Genomic DNA, 17,402 nt, shown 5'->3' with positions numbered 1-17,402 from the left:
CATTTTATCCTGGGATAAAGTGATTTGATTTGTAGTTGGAACAGACGTAGAATCAAAGAACCAGAAACAACAAAATCCGGTTTATATATCTGTTCTATTAAACCAAATCGATTCTAAACCGAGCAAACACCAAACCAACACAAGTCGAGTGATTTTAGAAGTTGACCGATTTTTAAAAGTTTAGTAGATTTCACAAATGTTTCTTACTTTCTATCAAAGATTATGTATTGATTTCTATAGATTATTATTGATTACTAAGATTTTGCACAATATAAATTTTCAAAAGTTCTTTCTTCTAAGGTACAAAAAAAGTTGTAGAAATTTTCAACAATGAATTTGATGAGACACTATTATATTATCGTTTGGTGTGTTTACATAGACAAATGCATTTTTATGGTATTGGTTATTTGTGTTATGCATGGTTTGTTCTTAGTTATGTTGTGAAAATAATCATTTTCTATTTTCATACTACATGACATATTTTTTAGACACCACTCATACAAATGAAAAATTATGTTAGAACACACCAAATACGAAACTTACCGACAAAAAAATCTTCTGAAAATCACATGTCAAACAAGAAAAATATATATCATAAAGCGTGGGAATGTTTTTATTAGTACACAGATTTCAGAAATCGAAATCTTATGAGTAGACATGTTATTTTCAAAGTTTAGCTTATGCATAAAAATATAAAAAATTTAGTTCCCAATAACCATAGAATTTAATAGAATAGCAAAATCAATAAAAACTAAACTTTTTGAATAACAAAGGATTTGAACAGAATTTAAAAGTCTTTAAACCAATAACAATGGATTTTGGAAAGACTTTTAAAATCCATAAACCAATAACCATAGATTCTTAAAATTTTATAATTCTTTAAAAATTCTTAAACCAATAAACCCCCCTAAACATCTGACTCAAGGCTTTCTTCTTTCTTGGCAGGCATTCATGTTTTAATGGCTTCTACAGACAAAAAATCATCTTACATGTTACATAACATAATGAATGTCTCTGTTCGATTTAATATTTTGGAGATGACTCTTTTCGCAAGATACATGTAATGTAATCACATTACTTAGGCGCAGGTGTGTCTAACTCAGACAAAATGCTGTTCATGTCCTCATAATGTGACCAGCTCGTCTTGCTTCTTTCATCCGCCTTGCACTCCTGCCAAAAAAAAAACATAGTACGACAATCTGTCACAACTTATCTACATGTATAGAAAGCTTTAAAGTTATGGTTTCAAGTAGAGAGAGAGTGTGTGTGCCTTAAACTATCCTTGTTGCTAAGTTTAGAGCTTTTAATCTTGTAAACATGAACATCAAAACCAAACAGCTACTGATAGTTAAGAGACGAACCTCGTATTTCTGAATAAGAGACGCCCACAGAGACTTGCACTGTCCCGGGCTTCGATTGATTCCTTCAGCAGATAGATTTGAAGAGATCTCTTCCCACAAAGCCATTCTACCTTTCACCACTTGGAACCTGCTGTGCAACTCTCCACGCATTCTGATCACCTTCTTAACTTCCTCAGGCTTCCATTTGTTCCTCCTCACACGTTTTGTTGACGACTTGGTTTGAGAATCAGATGTATTATCATCATCCTCCTCTTCTCTGCTGCTTTCGCTATCCTCTGTTTTAGTCTCTGCATCAGGTGACTTATCCACGTTTTTGGTTTCATCAGGTGAAGGTGGTGATGATGGATTGATGAATGATTTCCAAAAATCATCCGATTCTTCAGAAGAACTCCGAACAGGCACATCTTCAGCACCTTCTGTGTATGTCGACGAAGCGGTTCCTTCCTCAGCTAGTAGTCCTGCACTATCAATTATCTCCCCAGCTTCTTCTTGCGAAGGTGCTTTCTTGGTTCGGTTTCTTTTATGGTTTCCTTCCACAACTTTCCTTAACGCTGCAACTCCAGAGCCAAGATTTGGATCCCCGGACATCCTCGCACTGACCTCATCAGCTCGGACCGCCATGGGATTTTCCATGGCTATGGCAATGACTTCAGGCCTTTTACCACTGTACTTCCTCACAATCTTCCTCAGGACTTCGGAGACTGTTCTTTCCATGTGAGACAAGGGACAGTTCACAGGACAACTTGATAGAGCAGCATGTGCTGCCTTGTGAAGTGCATCTAATAGTCTTCCTTTGTCAAGCCACATACATCGCGTTGTGATTCTTATCTTCCCTTTCAAAGTGTTCTCCGAGGCGCCCGGGCGCATGATTTCCATGCTGTGTTATAAAAAGGGTTATTATAAGATTATTCATCGGCATAAGTTTTTTTACCAAAGATGTAATACCTCAGAACTATAATGCCATCCGATGATATTCTGAGTCTCTCGTCAATACAGAGTTCACTTGCTGTGCCAAATGCCTTATCACCGTCACTATACATTAACTGCAGCAGGGATATGTTTATTCGGTATCTACTCAAAGCCATTAAAGTATAGACAGATAATTTAAACAAACCTGCAAGTTCTCCCTCCCAAGAGAGCTAAATCCATTGGACAAAACTCTTCTATTTCTTAAGTGAGAAACTCCAAGCATCTCTCCATTCTTTATAACCTGAAGTTGGAGAAAGTAAAGTAGAAAAATCGTGAGAACATTTAGCTAAAGCTTTTAGGCTCAATGCCAGGCAAACATGGGTTGATATTTACTTTTATTATTGTGAGTTATATATATACATATGGTGAATGCTATATCTATCTACCATGATTCCACAGATCTTTGGTGAGAGACTTACAGTAGTGTGACGAATCCCAGTAGACTTCCCGAGCAACTCATGCTCCTTGAGAAACAAAAGTTCTCCATGTATGGGGAGAAAATGCTGGGGTTTCACTATTTTAAGAACCTCTTCCTTCAAAAACAAGTTGAATTAAAAACCAATCATCAGGAACAAGTTTTTCTCTAGATATTCATCAAATTTGCATCAAAAGAAAAATCAAAATGGAACAACTATTTGCTGCGACTTACCAACTCTCCACGGTAGGCATGACCAGATGTGTGCAGCATTTCATTTTTACCCATGACAATTTTTGGACCGATATCTGCTAACCGATTCATCATCTTCATTACTCTTGATTCATTGCCTGGGATTACCTTTAGTAAAACATAAGACCGAGAATAGATATCAGCAATGATCCTGTTATCCATCTTATCAGTGATACACTTTTCATATAACATCTCTCTAATACCTTGGCTGAGTAAAGTATTATGTCTTCCTTGGTAAGTTTGAAAGCATGACTACTTCCATATGACGCAAGATTCAGGGCAGCGCGTGGTTCCGCCTGTTCAGAGTCATTGTCAAATTAAGTTAGTTAGTGAGGAAACTCAAGTTCAAAAATCCCCGGTTTTAGGAGATCAACTTACTTGTGATCCAGTCGTGACGATCAATAAGTCCTTAGGAGAATATGCTTCAATATCTTCAACTTTCACCTGCGAAAAAAAGGATGAAAGATGCACTTAAATTAGAAAGATACACTCAAATAAAAACAAAACTCTATGCATCATTAGTGGTTAGTGCACGTAGGTATCTCTTCACATTAATCATACAAGATGCTGTATAAGAGAGAGGAGTCATACCAAACTTGACGGGTCAATTGGAGCCTTTCCATCCTTCCAAGCTGCTTCTAGATATGTCCTCAAGGACATGCCAACAAAGACCTACATGAAAAAGAACAAAAACAAATGAAATTCTGCACGTTTAACTACCGAAATGAAATTTGTTGATGCACAGCTTGAGGAAAATTGGAACACGTGGCATGAGAAATAAGACATACCAACTTTCGACCAGTTAAATCAGCAGCAGCCTTAATACTTCCTAAACGGTGTATATTGGAGGCAAACTGAGTTGTGATAACTCTTCCCTTGGCCGCCATTACATTCCTCACCAGAGCATCTGCTACCACTTTTTCGCTAGTTGTCCTTCCCGGTGACAATACATTTGTTGAGTCACTCATCATCTGTGTAACACATTATCAACCTAAAGTAGTCAGTATAACAATGCTATCAACATGTAACAAGAGTATGACTCAGCACATAATCCTTACCAACGTGACTCCTTCCTTAGAGAGTTCCTCTAAAGCCTCACGATCAAAGACTTTTCCATCCAATGGTGCTTCATCAATCTGTTAATTAATCAGATTAGCTTGATGACTATACAAAGGGACACGAAATAGTTTAAGAAGGGGGTTGTTACTCTACCTTCCAGTCTCCGGTGTGAAGAATATTACCATCAGCGCAACGGAGGACTAAACCACTACAATCAGGAATAGAGTGAGTAACTGTAATGGGTTCTATTTCAAATGGTCCAGCCATAAATCTCCTTCGAGTATTAAATGTCTTGAGCCTAGACTGAACAAAGATCCCATGCTCCTTCAAGCGCTTCTTTATAAGCTATTGCATAGATAAAAAAAAGAAAATCACATCCATGAGATAAAACGATACATCTAAGCTTAGAAGATGTTAAAAATACAAGAAAAATTGAGAGAGCAAGTGAAATAGCAAGGATCAAGGTGGAAATCACCTCCATGGTAAAGGATGATGCGAATATTGGTGTATTAGAGTCCAAAGCTGGGATAACCTGCGCACGCAAAATAGTATTGGTTAAAGAAAGAGAGACCCTAACAATGATTTACGGCTCTTTATGGCCATTTAGAAGAGTGGAAGAAGACATTACCCAAGGCAAGGCACCAATGTGATCTTCATGACCATGCGTTATAACAACAGCTTCAATCTTGTGTTTCCATCGTCTGATAAACCCTGTGTCTGGCATAATTTTCTGGACCCCAGGGTCATCATAACTGTAATAATCCACAGAATGTCAGCACCGCACACTAATAATAATAACAAAGATATATGGATCTCCAAGACTTACTCAGGGAACATAATACCGGCGTCGATTAGAATGTAACGATCATAGTTGCCAACAAGCATACAGTTCATCCCGATCTCACCAAGGCCACCTATGGGAAGGACACGGAGCGGAGGTCCATCGGTTCCTTCATAAAACTGTTCCATTTTACGTTTCACAGAGTCCTCCATGCTTTTCCCCGCTCCTTCTAGTCTACCAGATCTTCTACGAGGTGTCTTATTGGAAGAAGAAGAAGAAGAAGAAGTACCTGTAACGAACATAACACAAGACCCAACAAATAAAGTCACTATAACACAGAGTGTTACTATCAAAGAACTTATAAACAACAAAACTCCAAGTTTCTAGTTCATATGAATAAATGTGGAAGAATCACCAATAAACTAGAATCGAATCACTAAAAAAGTTGCAACCTTTTTTCTGTAACAATTAAAAATAACTCATTTTTTATTCCAGGGAAAAGCAAAAACTTTGAGGAACCAAGAAAACGAAAAAGACAAGAGAGAGGAAGAAACATCAGACCAGAAGAGGCAGGAGGAGAAGTGACGGAACACGAAACGGTAGACCTAACTGGAGAGCTTTGTCGGAAGGTGAAAGAGTAAGGAGAAAGCGATAGAGCACTGAAAGCTGCCATTTTGGAGGGAGGAGTAGGAACTGGTCTGCGAGCATCGAAGTAGATAGGGGAAGAAGGGTAACCATGCAAAGAGGCAGCAGGTTTCATCACTGTGTAATAACGAAAACTAAGGAACCCTAGATGCAGAGATAAGGGGTTTAAGGATTAGGGGAAGCGGGAAATGGAGAGGGAGAGAGAGAGAGAGATTGAGAGAAAGAAAAGTATCTCTGTCTGTGACTGTAAACTATCTTTCTTTCTTATCTGATGGAGACGAATACCCAAAAACCTTCGAAACCCGGTTATTTCTTAACCGGATATTAGGGTTTTATTAACATCATTAAACCATTCGCCAACTCCAATATTATTTTTGGTGGGCCGGCTATTGGGCTAAATAAGATCTTCAATTAAAGTTCAAGCGAGTGGTAATCCACGAGAACAGGAGCTCCGACCCGAATTTGATAAACCCGAGTCCGGTTAATGCTATATCCTTTTGACTAGCGAAGGCAAAAAAAAAAAACCTTTGGAGAAAAACGAAGACTTTAAGCGACACAACAGATAGGAGGCGAAGCTATGGCGGATTTGGAAGATGTTCAGACGGTGGATCTCATGTCCGAGCTCCTCCGCCGTCTCAAATGTGCTCAAAAGCCAGACAAACGCCTCATCTTCATTGGTATGTCACCCATCGGTCTTCTTCTGTTCGTTTATCTTTGTAATTTCGTTAGATCCGGAACTTTTGTTGTTCAATTGTTTCTCTTTGGTGAAATTTACTGAATTGATTGTGAAAGTGTAAAACTTTTTAGGAGGGTGGGTAGCTTTTAGATCTGAGATATTGTTTCAGTGAGCTTGAACGAGTTCGTGTTTCACGAATCATGAAGTTGAAAAAGCTCCGTTTCACTAGAGTCTCGTCTCAATTGGTTTTGTTTTTAGGACATTGTAGATCTAAAAACTTCACTGTTTGGTCTGGTACCTGACTTTCAGATAATGTTAAAGATACTCGGAATGTCAATGCTGATGTCTTTTGTTGTGTGTCTGAAAGTGTGAATAAGTTGTTTCAGGCTTTCTAGATCTTAAATTTCATTATTTGGTTGTGTCACATAAGTTTTAGATCATGTCTGAGATATTTGGTGAAATTCAGGTTCTTGTGTTGTGTGTTTGAGACTGTGAATAAGTTGTCTCTTTCCTTATGGAATCAAGGTGGCGATGATTCCTACATGTGTGATTGAGTGTTGAGAAGACTTTGTTTTGTGTGAGTTGCAGGACCTCCAGGGTCAGGGAAAGGTACACAATCTCCAATAGTGAAGGATGAGTATTGCTTGTGTCATTTATCCACTGGAGACATGTTAAGAGCTGCTGTTGCTTCTAAGACCCCTCTTGGTCTCAAGGCCAAAGAAGCTATGGACAAGGTCTCCTCTCTTTTTTTTTTATTCCCTTTCTTTGAGAGACATCTTGTTTGCTCATTGTTTCCATTGCTTTTGTTGATTGGATTATCGTTTTTTTTTTGTAATTATTTTTACAGGGAGCGCTTGTCACTGATGAGTTGGTTGTTGGTATAATTGATGAAGCCATGAACAAGCCAAAATGTCAGAAAGGTTTCATCCTTGATGGGTTTCCCAGGACTGTTGCTCAAGCAGAGAAGGTACTGTACTGTTCAATATAAAAACGTCGTCACTGTTTCTTCTGTCTCTCTTTCTTGTTCTTATGGTTGTTTGTTTGCAGCTAGACGAGATGCTTAAGAAGCGTGGAACTGGAATTGACAAAGTCCTCAACTTTGCCATCGATGACTCAGTCCTGGAGGAAAGGATCACCGGGAGATGGATCCACCCATCTAGTGGCAGGAGTTACCACACCAAGTTCGCGCCTCCCAAGACCCCTGGAGTTGATGATGTAAGACTCTTAATTAACCTTTCTTCTGTCTATTCAAGTTCCCTCCAAAACATCTGATCACATCATTTTCCATTTGAAGATTACCGGAGAGCCTCTGATCCAACGCAAAGATGATAATGCTGAGGTTCTAAGGTCGAGGCTTGCTGCTTTCCACAGTCAAACTGAACCGGTATTGATTCCCTTTTTCACATTACTACTTCTCTAGCCTGTGTTTGCCTCCGAGCTTCATTGTTTTCATGTTAACGTTCTTTCATCGCTGATAGGTGATCGATTACTACGCGAAGAAGTCTGTTCTTACAAACATCAAGGCCGAGAAGCCTCCCAAAGAAGTCACATCAGAGGTTCAAAAAGCATTGTCCTGATGATGAAAGACTGCTCAGGGCTCAAGCAGTCATCTCCTCTGGTTAGAAACCATTCTTTTCCTTCCTACAAGAGAGACAATCAACTATATATCTACTCATCTGCGGAATGACAGTTTTTTTTAGTCTTTTGTTCGACTTTTTTCTTTAAACATCGGCAAAAATAATTGATACTTTGGATCGAAACGATCTTGAATATTCTCTTGTCTCCTGTTTAACGCTTGAGTTCTTTTCTGCAGAGTCTCTTTACATTCCTCTTTTCTCTTCATAAACAGAGTGACGTGAAAGCCTGATTTGATTAACAACAACTTTGATAAAGAACCGGTCAAGTACTAACCAAAACGATAACCGGTCGTAACTTGGGATTCTCCAATTTGCAAAGCTCATGATTAAAAAATTCGTATTTGATCATGGGTAATTTAACGACAAAACAAAATCAAGGTCCAAATTGTAACAAACTATAAATACAGAGGAGCGGTTTGCCATATCAGTTGGTTAATCTCTGTAACTGAATTAACGACTCTCTTCTTCAAAACTCTTTTCTTTGCGCAGAGAGAAGCTTTGAAAGAGCTTCAATGGCGAAAACGCTGAGAACAATCAAGAACCCTTTCTTCACTCCGCATCCACCATCTCACTTCCTCCACTTCTCTCTCCTCTTCTTCTCTCCCCCGAAGAGAACCAGTCCTCGATACCTCAACCACCACCACCAAACTCGCTGCACGCCTCAGCAAATCTTCCTCCTCCTCGTCTCACTTTCTCTCCTTTTCTCGGGAATCTCGTTCCTCGCATCGTCTCTAACCACCAGCTCCACTTGCATCGTCTCCTCGCCATCTTCCCCTCTCGGTTTCTTCGTCTCCGACGACCCTCGCCATCTCCTAACTTCCCTCGCCGTCTCCGTCCCTTCCACGCTGCTTCCTTTACCGGCGAGAGGAGGACGTTCCGGGAACATGACGGAGGAGGAGAGGGAGTTCTGGAAACAGCCCAACGGTGAAGGTTACAAGCCTTGTTTGGGTTTCAGTTTGTCTTACAGGAAGAAAGCTGCGAGAGTCTCTAAAGAGAAGAAACGTTTCATCGTCGTGGTTGTCTCTGGTGGACTCAACCAGCAGCGTAATCAGATCGTTGACGCTGTTGTGATCGCGACGATTCTTGAAGCTGCTCTTGTTGTTCCTGTTTTGCAGGTGAATCGTGTTTGGGGTGACGAAAGGTATAATTTAAATAAAACGAAGTTAACTTGTGAGTCAAGGTATCTTCTAGGTTTTTAGTGATCTGTTTTTGTTTCAGTGAGTTCTCTGACGTTTTCGACGTGGAGCATTTCAAGAAAACGCTTAGATCGGACGTGCGTGTTGTTTCTTCTTTACCGTCAACGCATCTTATGTCTAGACAGACTATTGAGAATCAGATTCCGTGGGATGTTTCTCCGGTTTGGATCCGTGCTAAGTTCTTCAAACAGGTGTGATGATGACTTCTTCTTCTGCTTACTAGTTTAGAGTTTCTCTGATTGTTTTGATTCTGAATGTTTTTAAGTAAATACAGTTGAACGAGGAAGGGCTTTTGGTGTTGAAAGGCTTAGACTCAAGGCTAGCCAAGAACATCCCTCTGGATCTGCAGAAACTCCGATGCAAGGTTGCTTTCCATGCACTTAGATTCAGAGCACCGATTGAGAATCTTGGGAACAAACTCGCGAGAAGGATGTGGATTGAAGGTCCATACATAGCTCTCCACTTAAGGCTAGAGAAAGATGTTTGGGTAAGAACCGGTTGTCTCACCGGTTTAGGCACAGAGTTCGACAGAATCATAGCGGAAACAAGAATGTCTCAGCCGAGGTACCTCACTGGTAGACTCAACTTGACATATACAGAGCGTAGGCTTGCTGGGTTATGTCCTCTCAATGCATATGAGATTGCAAGGTAACTTACTAAAAGAAGAAACTAACATGAGAAACTGTCTGATGGTTAACCTAAAGCTGGAGTCTTTTCTTGGGTTTCAAGGTTGTTGAAGGCATTAGGAGCACCGAGCAATGCATCGATCTATGTGGCAGGAGGTGAGCCGTTTGGTGGGTCACGAGCGATGGAGCCACTAGCTAAAGAGTTTGCTAACTTGGTGACAAAGGAGACATTAGCTCGTAAAGGCGAGTTGTTGCCTTACGCCAATAGGTCTTCAGCTTTGGCTGCTATTGACTACATTGTCTCACTTAGCAGCGATGTTTTTCTTCCTTCACATGGCGGAAACATGGCCAAAGCTATGCAGGTAAGTAATACGCACACATATATGTAAGCGTGTGTTACACGGAAGGCATTAACTCTTTTGATCTTTTCAGGGAAACAGAGCTTATGTAGGGCACAGGAAGTTTATAATGCCTAACAAGAGAGCGATGCTTCCTTTAATGGAGAACCCTTCGGTTTCGGAATCTGAGCTCAGTCGTGTGGCTCGGAAACTTCACGGCAAGTCTCAAGGTCATCCTGAGTCAAGGAGAGGGAGGAGAGATCGTGACGTATTGGCTTATCCTGTTCCGGAGTGTATGTGTCGACATGGTAAACACAGGTCTATAGGTTTCTTCTAGTTCAGGTTCCTTGCTCCTCTAAGCAATACTCAGAAACAAAAGTCAGGTCTGAAGGGTTCTTGTAGCTCAGATTCCTTGCTCCTGAAGGCAAAACTTGCCATAGGCATGTCCAGCTGTATCCTACTTGTGTACATATTGTCTACTGTAAATGTACAGAACTGTTTTTGGTCGTCGTAGAAGATTATATTCATCCATTGTTCATCAGTGAGTCACGTGTATATTTCACGGCGTACATATTTGTATTTCCCGCTTCAGAAAACATATACATTTTGCATAATGAGTTTTAGTCTCTCACATAAAGTACTAAAGAGTGTATAATTATATTTCAACAAACACAAATATTTTTAATAATATTTTGGAGTTGGTAAAAATAGCAGTGCTGGAATCACATGAATAATAATTTTGTAAAATATATAGAAAAGTTTCAAAGACTACGAAAAATTCAACAAGTTCATTTTCTCACATGTTATATGATACACTCCCCTTCACACTGAAAAAAAGGTCACATGGTTAACAGAATCTATTAAAAAAATTATTTTGTTGACAACAAAATTACACAACTACCAAATGTCGATTTGCAGACCACTGTTCATATATGTTTTTCTTTTGGTCAGTATCACGTAATTAGTATTCGAAATAATATAAATTTTTAATTGAAGTTTTATTACATGTATAATTAAAAGAAATTCTCTAGAATAGCCTTTATAATTTATTTTTACAAAAGAGCCCAAAAAAACCAAAACAATGTTTTATTTAAGAGTAATATAGATTTAGTTTAGAGGTAAGGAGTGTGGTTTTAGGAGTAGAGTTTAAAATTTTTAAAAATTAAAAATAAAAAAAATAAAATTTAAAAATTGTTTCAAAAAGTATTCTCGAATTTCAAAAAGAAATTTTCAAAAAAAAAAGTTCTAAATTTTTTTTTTTGATAAAAAGTTTGAATTTGAAACATATAATTCAAAACAATAAAAAGATTTGTTTCTATTTTTTTAATTTATATTTGTATATCTATAAAATAAGGGTAGAGTGGTCTTCTGTCTCTTTAATGAACCTTTTTAGTCATTTTTTCTTAGAAAACTTTTTTGTGACAAAACAAAATGGGCTATTTGGGAGAATTGAATTCCCTTTTATAATTTTTTTTAAGTTTATTTTCACAAAAAGAATCGGTAAAAATGATCAAAGAAATTTCATTAAAATATAAATATACACTTATACCCCTACAGTTAACTAATATAGATTTAAGGTTTGATGTTAGAGGATAGTGTTTTGGGAGTGGAGTTTAAAATATATATATATATATATTAGAATTTAAATATAAAATTTTGAAAATAGTTTCAAAAATTATTTTTGAATTTCAAAACAAAAATTTGAAAGGAAAATTCCAAAAAGAATTATAAAAAGTTCAAATTAAAAATATATCATTCAAAACTATAAAACTATTTTTTATTATTTATTTCTATTTGTATATCTTTATATAAATAGGGGCGAAACTAGGTTTAAAGGTATGGGTGTGCATGTGCACCCATTACCATATGTGATGATTGGTTCGACTGTGGCTTTAAAAATTTAGCTGTAGATGTTTAGCTGTAGTTAAATTGGTTGTACCTGTAAAGTTGTTACGGTAGACTTTTTATGCAGAGACTTTTGTTGTAGTTAAATTTGTTGTACCTGTAAGTTATATGTTGTAGATATTTTAAAATAAAATATATGAAATATGTGTTGTATATATAAAATTATTATTTTATATGAATTAAAATAATTTATATTAATATTTTTGTATAAATTATCAAAATTTATTGTAATTTAAAATGTGATATGTAAATAATATTTATATTATTTAAATATCTTAATAATTAAAAAACACTCAAATTCAAAATTAAAATATTTATAAAAGTTTTTATTATGATTATATAATTGATTTGATATTATAGATATATTTTTTTTCATTTTACAGATTCTACAACCTATAAAAAGTTAAAAGATGATGTAGCATTTTTGCCTAAAATACATAAGAAAAATTTTTGCTTTATTTTTTGTTTTAGCTTTAAAAATAAAGCTAAAACATGATTGGTAAAACTAAATAAAAACTTGATGTAGACTTTAATTTTTAAAAATAAAGCTATAACATGATTGGTAAAATTTAGTTATTTAAAAATAAATAAAGCTAAAATAGAAAGATAAAACCTAACCAATCACTCCCTATGTAAAAGTGGCTTATTTGGTTGAATTGCACCCACAAATTCTGCTGAACACGGTTTCAATGCCTTCCTATTTTAACTTTTATCATCATAGTATATCTTAATTATTTGATTTATACTAATTACTTGCACCCTAGCTTCACCCATGTCTATAAAACAAGAGGTATAAGAATTTTTTGCTTTTTTTGTAAAATTATTTTGGTTATTTTTGCTTTTTTAAGTGAAATTTATTTTGGTTTTTTTTTTCTGCTACGAATCATTTTTTACTTTTTTCTCTTAGAAACTATTTGTGAAAAAAATTAAAAAAAATGGTTATTTGTAAAATTTGCCCTAGAATTAATTCTACAGAATATAAAACACTAGATATGAGCCCGTGCGTTGCAACGGATTTTGTTTGATGTTTTAATTTAATAAAGAAATAAAAGTAATAAATCATTTTATTCTATTTTTAGGATTGTTTTTGCATATATTGTGTGAGACTTATTTTATAATTAAGAACTCGTTTTTACACATAAATCTCAGTTAATATATTTGTATTTTATAATCATGTGCATAGGTTAATTTTTATCAACTTTCTATTTAGTGCTAGAAAAAACATGCATACCTATTAATTTAAACCCAACCCAACCCAAATTAAGAATTAGAATGAAGAAAATTGAAAGTTAAATAAGGTCAATCGAGTCATTGACAACATCATACAATTTCTTATGTAATAATTTAATATTTTATTAAAACTTATCTGATGCTTAATAATTCTCTTAATTTATTATTTCTTAATGATATATTTCTATAACAACATTTTAATTAAAAATGAAGTAGAAAAATATTACATAGTAAAAACAAAAAATGTCATAAGATTGCGATGAAACTTGATTTTTTTTTTGACAAAATGTATATAAAAATCACTTCGTTGACAATAATAATAATAATCTAGTTCTTATGACCAAACATGAAAATATATATCAAACATGTGTATGATTTTCATATGACCAAACACATATAAATAGCAATCATGACGCAATCCTAGTTTTTGATTTTTGTTAGTTAAATAGTTTTAACATCATAATTCATACTTGTCATCGAATTCTTTTTTTTAGTTATTATTAAATAATTTTAAATTTTATTGTTGTTTGGATTATTTTTTAAAGGGCTCCTTTTCATTTACAATCATTCTGTATATATATATATATATATATATATATATATATATATATATATATATATATATCAAATACTCCTTTATATTTTTTTTTAGGATTATAGAAAAGGGAAATTACTATCATATAACCTTTTATAATTATCTTCTCTTTAAAATTTTAGGAAAAATAAATTATTATCAAATAATTATTTCTAGTTACTATTAAATAGGTTTAAAAAATATTATTTATACAATTTGTATCTAAACTAATTTTAAACAGAGGGATTAATTTTTAGTATCATGTTCATCATCAAATTATCTCTAAAAAACATTACCAAATAAGTTTTTACAATTTTATTCTGGTTAGAACTTAAAAATATGATAAAATATCTTTTGTTTATGATTTTTTAAAAATATATCAAATATTCTCTTAAAGTTTTTTTAGGGTTTTAGAAAAGGAAATTAATATTAAATAATATTTTAAAATTTTATTTTGTTTAGTATTTAGAAAAATAAAATTACTATCAAATAATTATTTCCAGTTAATATTAACTATTTTTAGAAGTTCCTATTTTCAAAATTTTTTTTTTCAATATCACAAATATTTTAACAATGTTTATTTGTTCATTAAATAATTTTTAGTATAATGTTTATCATTAAATTTTAAAAGTGAAAATTACTATTATATAGACTTTTACAATTATCTTTTGTAAGGATTTTTTTTAAAAATAAAATCTTATTTGGTCAAGATTAAAAAAGGAAAAACTCTTTTACAAATCTATTTTATTTAGGATTTTAGGAAAAAAAAGTTATTTTCACATAATGGCAGGTTTTTATTGACACATTAACAATATAACTCTTTTTATTGGCATATGTAATGATCATACCGAGTAAAATATTTGAAGTTATTTTGGTTTATAATTTTCTCAACACAAAATTACTTATGAAAAAAGAAAGTTAGTTATTTATAAGAAAAATAATATTGCTTTTACAATTTTATTTTATTTAGATTTTTAAAAAAGGTAACTTACTTATTTTATAATTATTTTCTTTAATATTTTTCATTAAAAGTTTTCTTGTATTGCTATGATACTATAATTCGTTTTTGTTTAAAAATTGTTTAAAATTAATTTATTTCTAATAATATTTTATGTTTAAAATTTTTATATTTTGTCTTATATGTACAAACACATATTTGAAATATTCATACATACTCATAATTAAAAACAATTGCGTTAGCATCATAAAATGTAGTAAGATTATAAACAAAGTGAGATGTATCAAGAAATTAAAAGAAAATACTTAGGTAATATTTTTCTCGTAAATAAAATTTTCTTTTTTTGAAAATAATATGTGGAAGCTAAAACCTAAATATAGTTGTGAAATATTGTAGCTTTTTTTTGTTTATAATTTATTAACATACAATTATCTATAAAAAGGAAACTTTGTTATTTACAGTAAAATAATAGTAATATTTTTAGAATTTTCTTTTGTTTAGGCTTTAAAAATATAAATATTACTTATTTTATAGTAAGTTTTACTTTATGATTTTTATTAAATAATTTCTTATACTTGTAGGATTTTATAATTCGTTTTTTCTAGATTTTTTTAGTTAATATTTTTCTTTTACAATTTTCTTTCTTTATTATCTTTAAAAACAAAATTTATATTTTTTAAAACAAAGAAATAACTTTTAAATAAATTTTACAATAATTTACTTGTTTAGGATTTTAAAAAAATAAAAATTACTATCCAATAATTTTAACAATATATAATTGTAAAAGACTATGTAATAGCAATATAATAGTAATACATTTACAATTTTCTTTTGTTTGGATTTTAAATGAAGAATTATTACTTATTTTATAGTTAGTTTTACTTTTTGATTTTTATTAAATAATATTGTGTATTTGTAGGATTTTATAATTTGTTTTTATTTTATTTTTTAGTAAATATTTTTCTTTTACAATTTTCTTTCTTTATTATCTTTAAAAACGAAAATTATATTATTAACAAAAAACATTACCTTCAAATAACTTTTTACAATTATTTATTTGTTTAGGATTTCTCTTACAATTTTCTTTGTTTATTATCTTAAAAAACGAAAATTATATTTTTTTTAACAAAAAAAATTACTTTCAAATAACTTCTTACAATTATTTACTTGTTTAGGATTTAAAATAAATAAAAATTACTATCCAATAATTTTAACAATTTATAATTGTAAAAGATTAGGTAATAGTAATTGTTCTTTTCCAAAATATTAAAAAGAATAGTAAAAAGATATTTTTTGTAATAATAACTTTTATTTTCTAATTTTTTTTTAAATCCTAAGAAAATATATCTTATTTTTGACACATGTCGCAATCTTAAAAAAGTTATTGATACATGTTGCGATCATGTTAATTAGCAACTTTGAAAAACCAAGTTTTATATAATAAGATATTACATACACGAATCTTTATAAAACAAGATTAGTGAAAGTAACATGTTATGCTGAAATATACATTGATGCTATCAATCGACACAGATACCTAGAATAACATATGAAACGTGAATTGTTTTCAGAGTAAACTGTAAGATTAGTTTTTGTAAATATCTAAAGAATGACGAGTGACGACAAAGTATTAAGGAATAAACTAAAGAGTGCGGTAGACATGGCTCCTCCTTTCCATAAATGTACAAGTGTCACAGACAAAACGACCAGTTTCAACATCCTTATTGGAACATCAGACATTAGCTTTTTTTACTTTACTGACTCTGACACAGACAAATGCACATATACGTGTCACAAAGCCATTTAGCCAACATCCCCAATTAGGGTTCCTGAGCATGGCTTTGTGGTGATTCGGTCCAACCTTTTTCTCTGTGGCGTCGAGCTCTCTTTACATATGTACACATCTTTCTTGAGTTGTTGAATTATGATTGGCGGAATGTGCTTGAAATATTCTTGTTTTGCTGATAGGATTTAGTACTTGTCTTGATTTTATAAAACAATATGTGTGCAGGAATAATATATAACTAAAAGGATAAAAAATTTATATTATATAAAACACACAAACTCTTACGTGAGTGTATACAAATTCATATAAAAAACATAAAAAAAATTTTTTTATGAAAGTTATGTAATTTGATGTGTTTGTGTGTAGTTTATTCCTTTTATCTTTTAATAATAAATTAAAGCGATAATTTGATGTTGAATTTTTGAAGAAAAAACTATTAGTATTTTTGATCAAAAAAAAAACTATTAGTATTAACGTACGTAGCTTAAGATTTTGCTTTATATGTATAAGATAGTAAGATAAATACTCAAGAAAATGAGATATAGAGTCATTAGCGGATAAGATTGCTTTGTCCCATCCCATCTGATTATTAAGTCATCGGACTATACCTTTTCTATAATACTAGAAATTTATAACCGATGGTAGTCTTAGTCTATTTGCAATTATATTGAGCTTTGGGTTGTTTTTTTTTTTTTTTTTGTCAAGTATGTGAATTTCATTAAGCAAATAATGACACAGGGAGATACATTTTAGTGCATCTAAGTTGCTAATCAAAGCAAGAGTGTCTTAGGGAGCCACAAAAAAAAGTAAAAAAGACTCACTAGGACAAGAAAGGTTCAATCACAACACAATGGAAGTGATTAAAGCTTAGCTAAACTAACAGTTCCATGGACAACTTTGAAGTTTGCAGTAGACACAGCGAGAGAGATGATGCCGGAACCTACATCAAAACCGCACAGGCCCGAAGAGAACACAGCCGGAGAACAGTCCGAGG

General features: G+C 33.0%; 3 protein-coding genes across 3 annotated transcripts; 2 read left to right on the top strand and 1 right to left on the bottom strand.

Moving 5' to 3' along the window:
- Positions 1 to 65: 65 nt before the first annotated feature.
- LOC103873754 (ribonuclease J) lies at positions 66 to 5,757 on the bottom strand. Its single transcript, XM_009152147.3, has 17 exons — positions 5,399 to 5,757; positions 4,883 to 5,126; positions 4,685 to 4,808; positions 4,532 to 4,588; positions 4,210 to 4,401; positions 4,056 to 4,133; positions 3,786 to 3,968; positions 3,589 to 3,669; positions 3,376 to 3,441; positions 3,201 to 3,293; positions 2,980 to 3,105; positions 2,750 to 2,863; positions 2,476 to 2,571; positions 2,307 to 2,404; positions 1,362 to 2,238; positions 908 to 1,170; positions 66 to 150 (listed from the first exon to the last, which is right to left on the bottom strand). The coding sequence occupies exons 1-16, from the start codon at positions 5,595 to 5,597 to the stop codon at positions 1,075 to 1,077; spliced, it is 2,724 nt and encodes a 907-aa protein (XP_009150395.1). The 5' UTR covers positions 5,598 to 5,757; the 3' UTR covers positions 66 to 150; positions 908 to 1,074.
- Positions 5,758 to 5,905: 148 nt separating this feature from the next.
- Positions 5,906 to 7,987, top strand: LOC103873752 (adenylate kinase 4). The gene is made up of 6 exons (XM_009152145.3): positions 5,906 to 6,159; positions 6,747 to 6,892; positions 7,006 to 7,125; positions 7,206 to 7,373; positions 7,453 to 7,542; positions 7,637 to 7,987. The coding sequence occupies exons 1-6, from the start codon at positions 6,060 to 6,062 to the stop codon at positions 7,733 to 7,735; spliced, it is 723 nt and encodes a 240-aa protein (XP_009150393.2). The 5' UTR covers positions 5,906 to 6,059; the 3' UTR covers positions 7,736 to 7,987.
- Positions 7,988 to 8,232: 245 nt separating this feature from the next.
- On the top strand, positions 8,233 to 10,592 carry LOC103873753 (O-fucosyltransferase 37). Its single transcript, XM_033272448.1, has 5 exons — positions 8,233 to 8,936; positions 9,014 to 9,182; positions 9,266 to 9,639; positions 9,721 to 9,979; positions 10,050 to 10,592. The coding sequence occupies exons 1-5, from the start codon at positions 8,308 to 8,310 to the stop codon at positions 10,290 to 10,292; spliced, it is 1,674 nt and encodes a 557-aa protein (XP_033128339.1). The 5' UTR covers positions 8,233 to 8,307; the 3' UTR covers positions 10,293 to 10,592.
- Positions 10,593 to 17,402: the final 6,810 nt, after the last annotated feature.

The sequence above is a fragment of the Brassica rapa genome, chromosome A06, assembly GCF_000309985.2.
Source record: "Brassica rapa cultivar Chiifu-401-42 chromosome A06, CAAS_Brap_v3.01, whole genome shotgun sequence".
Lineage (NCBI taxonomy): Eukaryota > Viridiplantae > Streptophyta > Magnoliopsida > Brassicales > Brassicaceae > Brassica > Brassica rapa.
This window is presented reverse-complemented; position numbering and strand designations above follow the sequence as displayed.

Excerpts from the sequence above, each read along its gene's own strand:
- LOC103873753 (XM_033272448.1), top strand. The coding sequence starts at position 8,308 with ATGGCGAAAACGCTGAGAACAATCAAGAACCCTTTCTTCACTCCGCAT. Across the intron at positions 9,183-9,265 it reads GTGCTAAGTTCTTCAAACAG|TTGAACGAGGAAGGGCTTTT; the intron begins GTGTGATGATGA and ends AAGTAAATACAG. Across the intron at positions 9,640-9,720 it reads AATGCATATGAGATTGCAAG|GTTGTTGAAGGCATTAGGAG; the intron begins GTAACTTACTAA and ends TTGGGTTTCAAG.
- LOC103873752 (XM_009152145.3), top strand. The coding sequence starts at position 6,060 with ATGGCGGATTTGGAAGATGTTCAGACGGTGGATCTCATGTCCGAGCTC. Across the intron at positions 7,126-7,205 it reads CTGTTGCTCAAGCAGAGAAG|CTAGACGAGATGCTTAAGAA; the intron begins GTACTGTACTGT and ends GTTTGTTTGCAG. Across the intron at positions 7,543-7,636 it reads TCCACAGTCAAACTGAACCG|GTGATCGATTACTACGCGAA; the intron begins GTATTGATTCCC and ends CATCGCTGATAG.
- LOC103873754 (XM_009152147.3), bottom strand. The coding sequence starts at position 5,597 with ATGAAACCTGCTGCCTCTTTGCATGGTTACCCTTCTTCCCCTATCTAC. Across the intron at positions 3,294-3,375 it reads TCGTCACGACTGGATCACAA|GCGGAACCACGCGCTGCCCT; the intron begins GTAAGTTGATCT and ends GACTCTGAACAG. Across the intron at positions 3,106-3,200 it reads TAATACTTTACTCAGCCAAG|GTAATCCCAGGCAATGAATC; the intron begins GTATTAGAGAGA and ends GTTTTACTAAAG.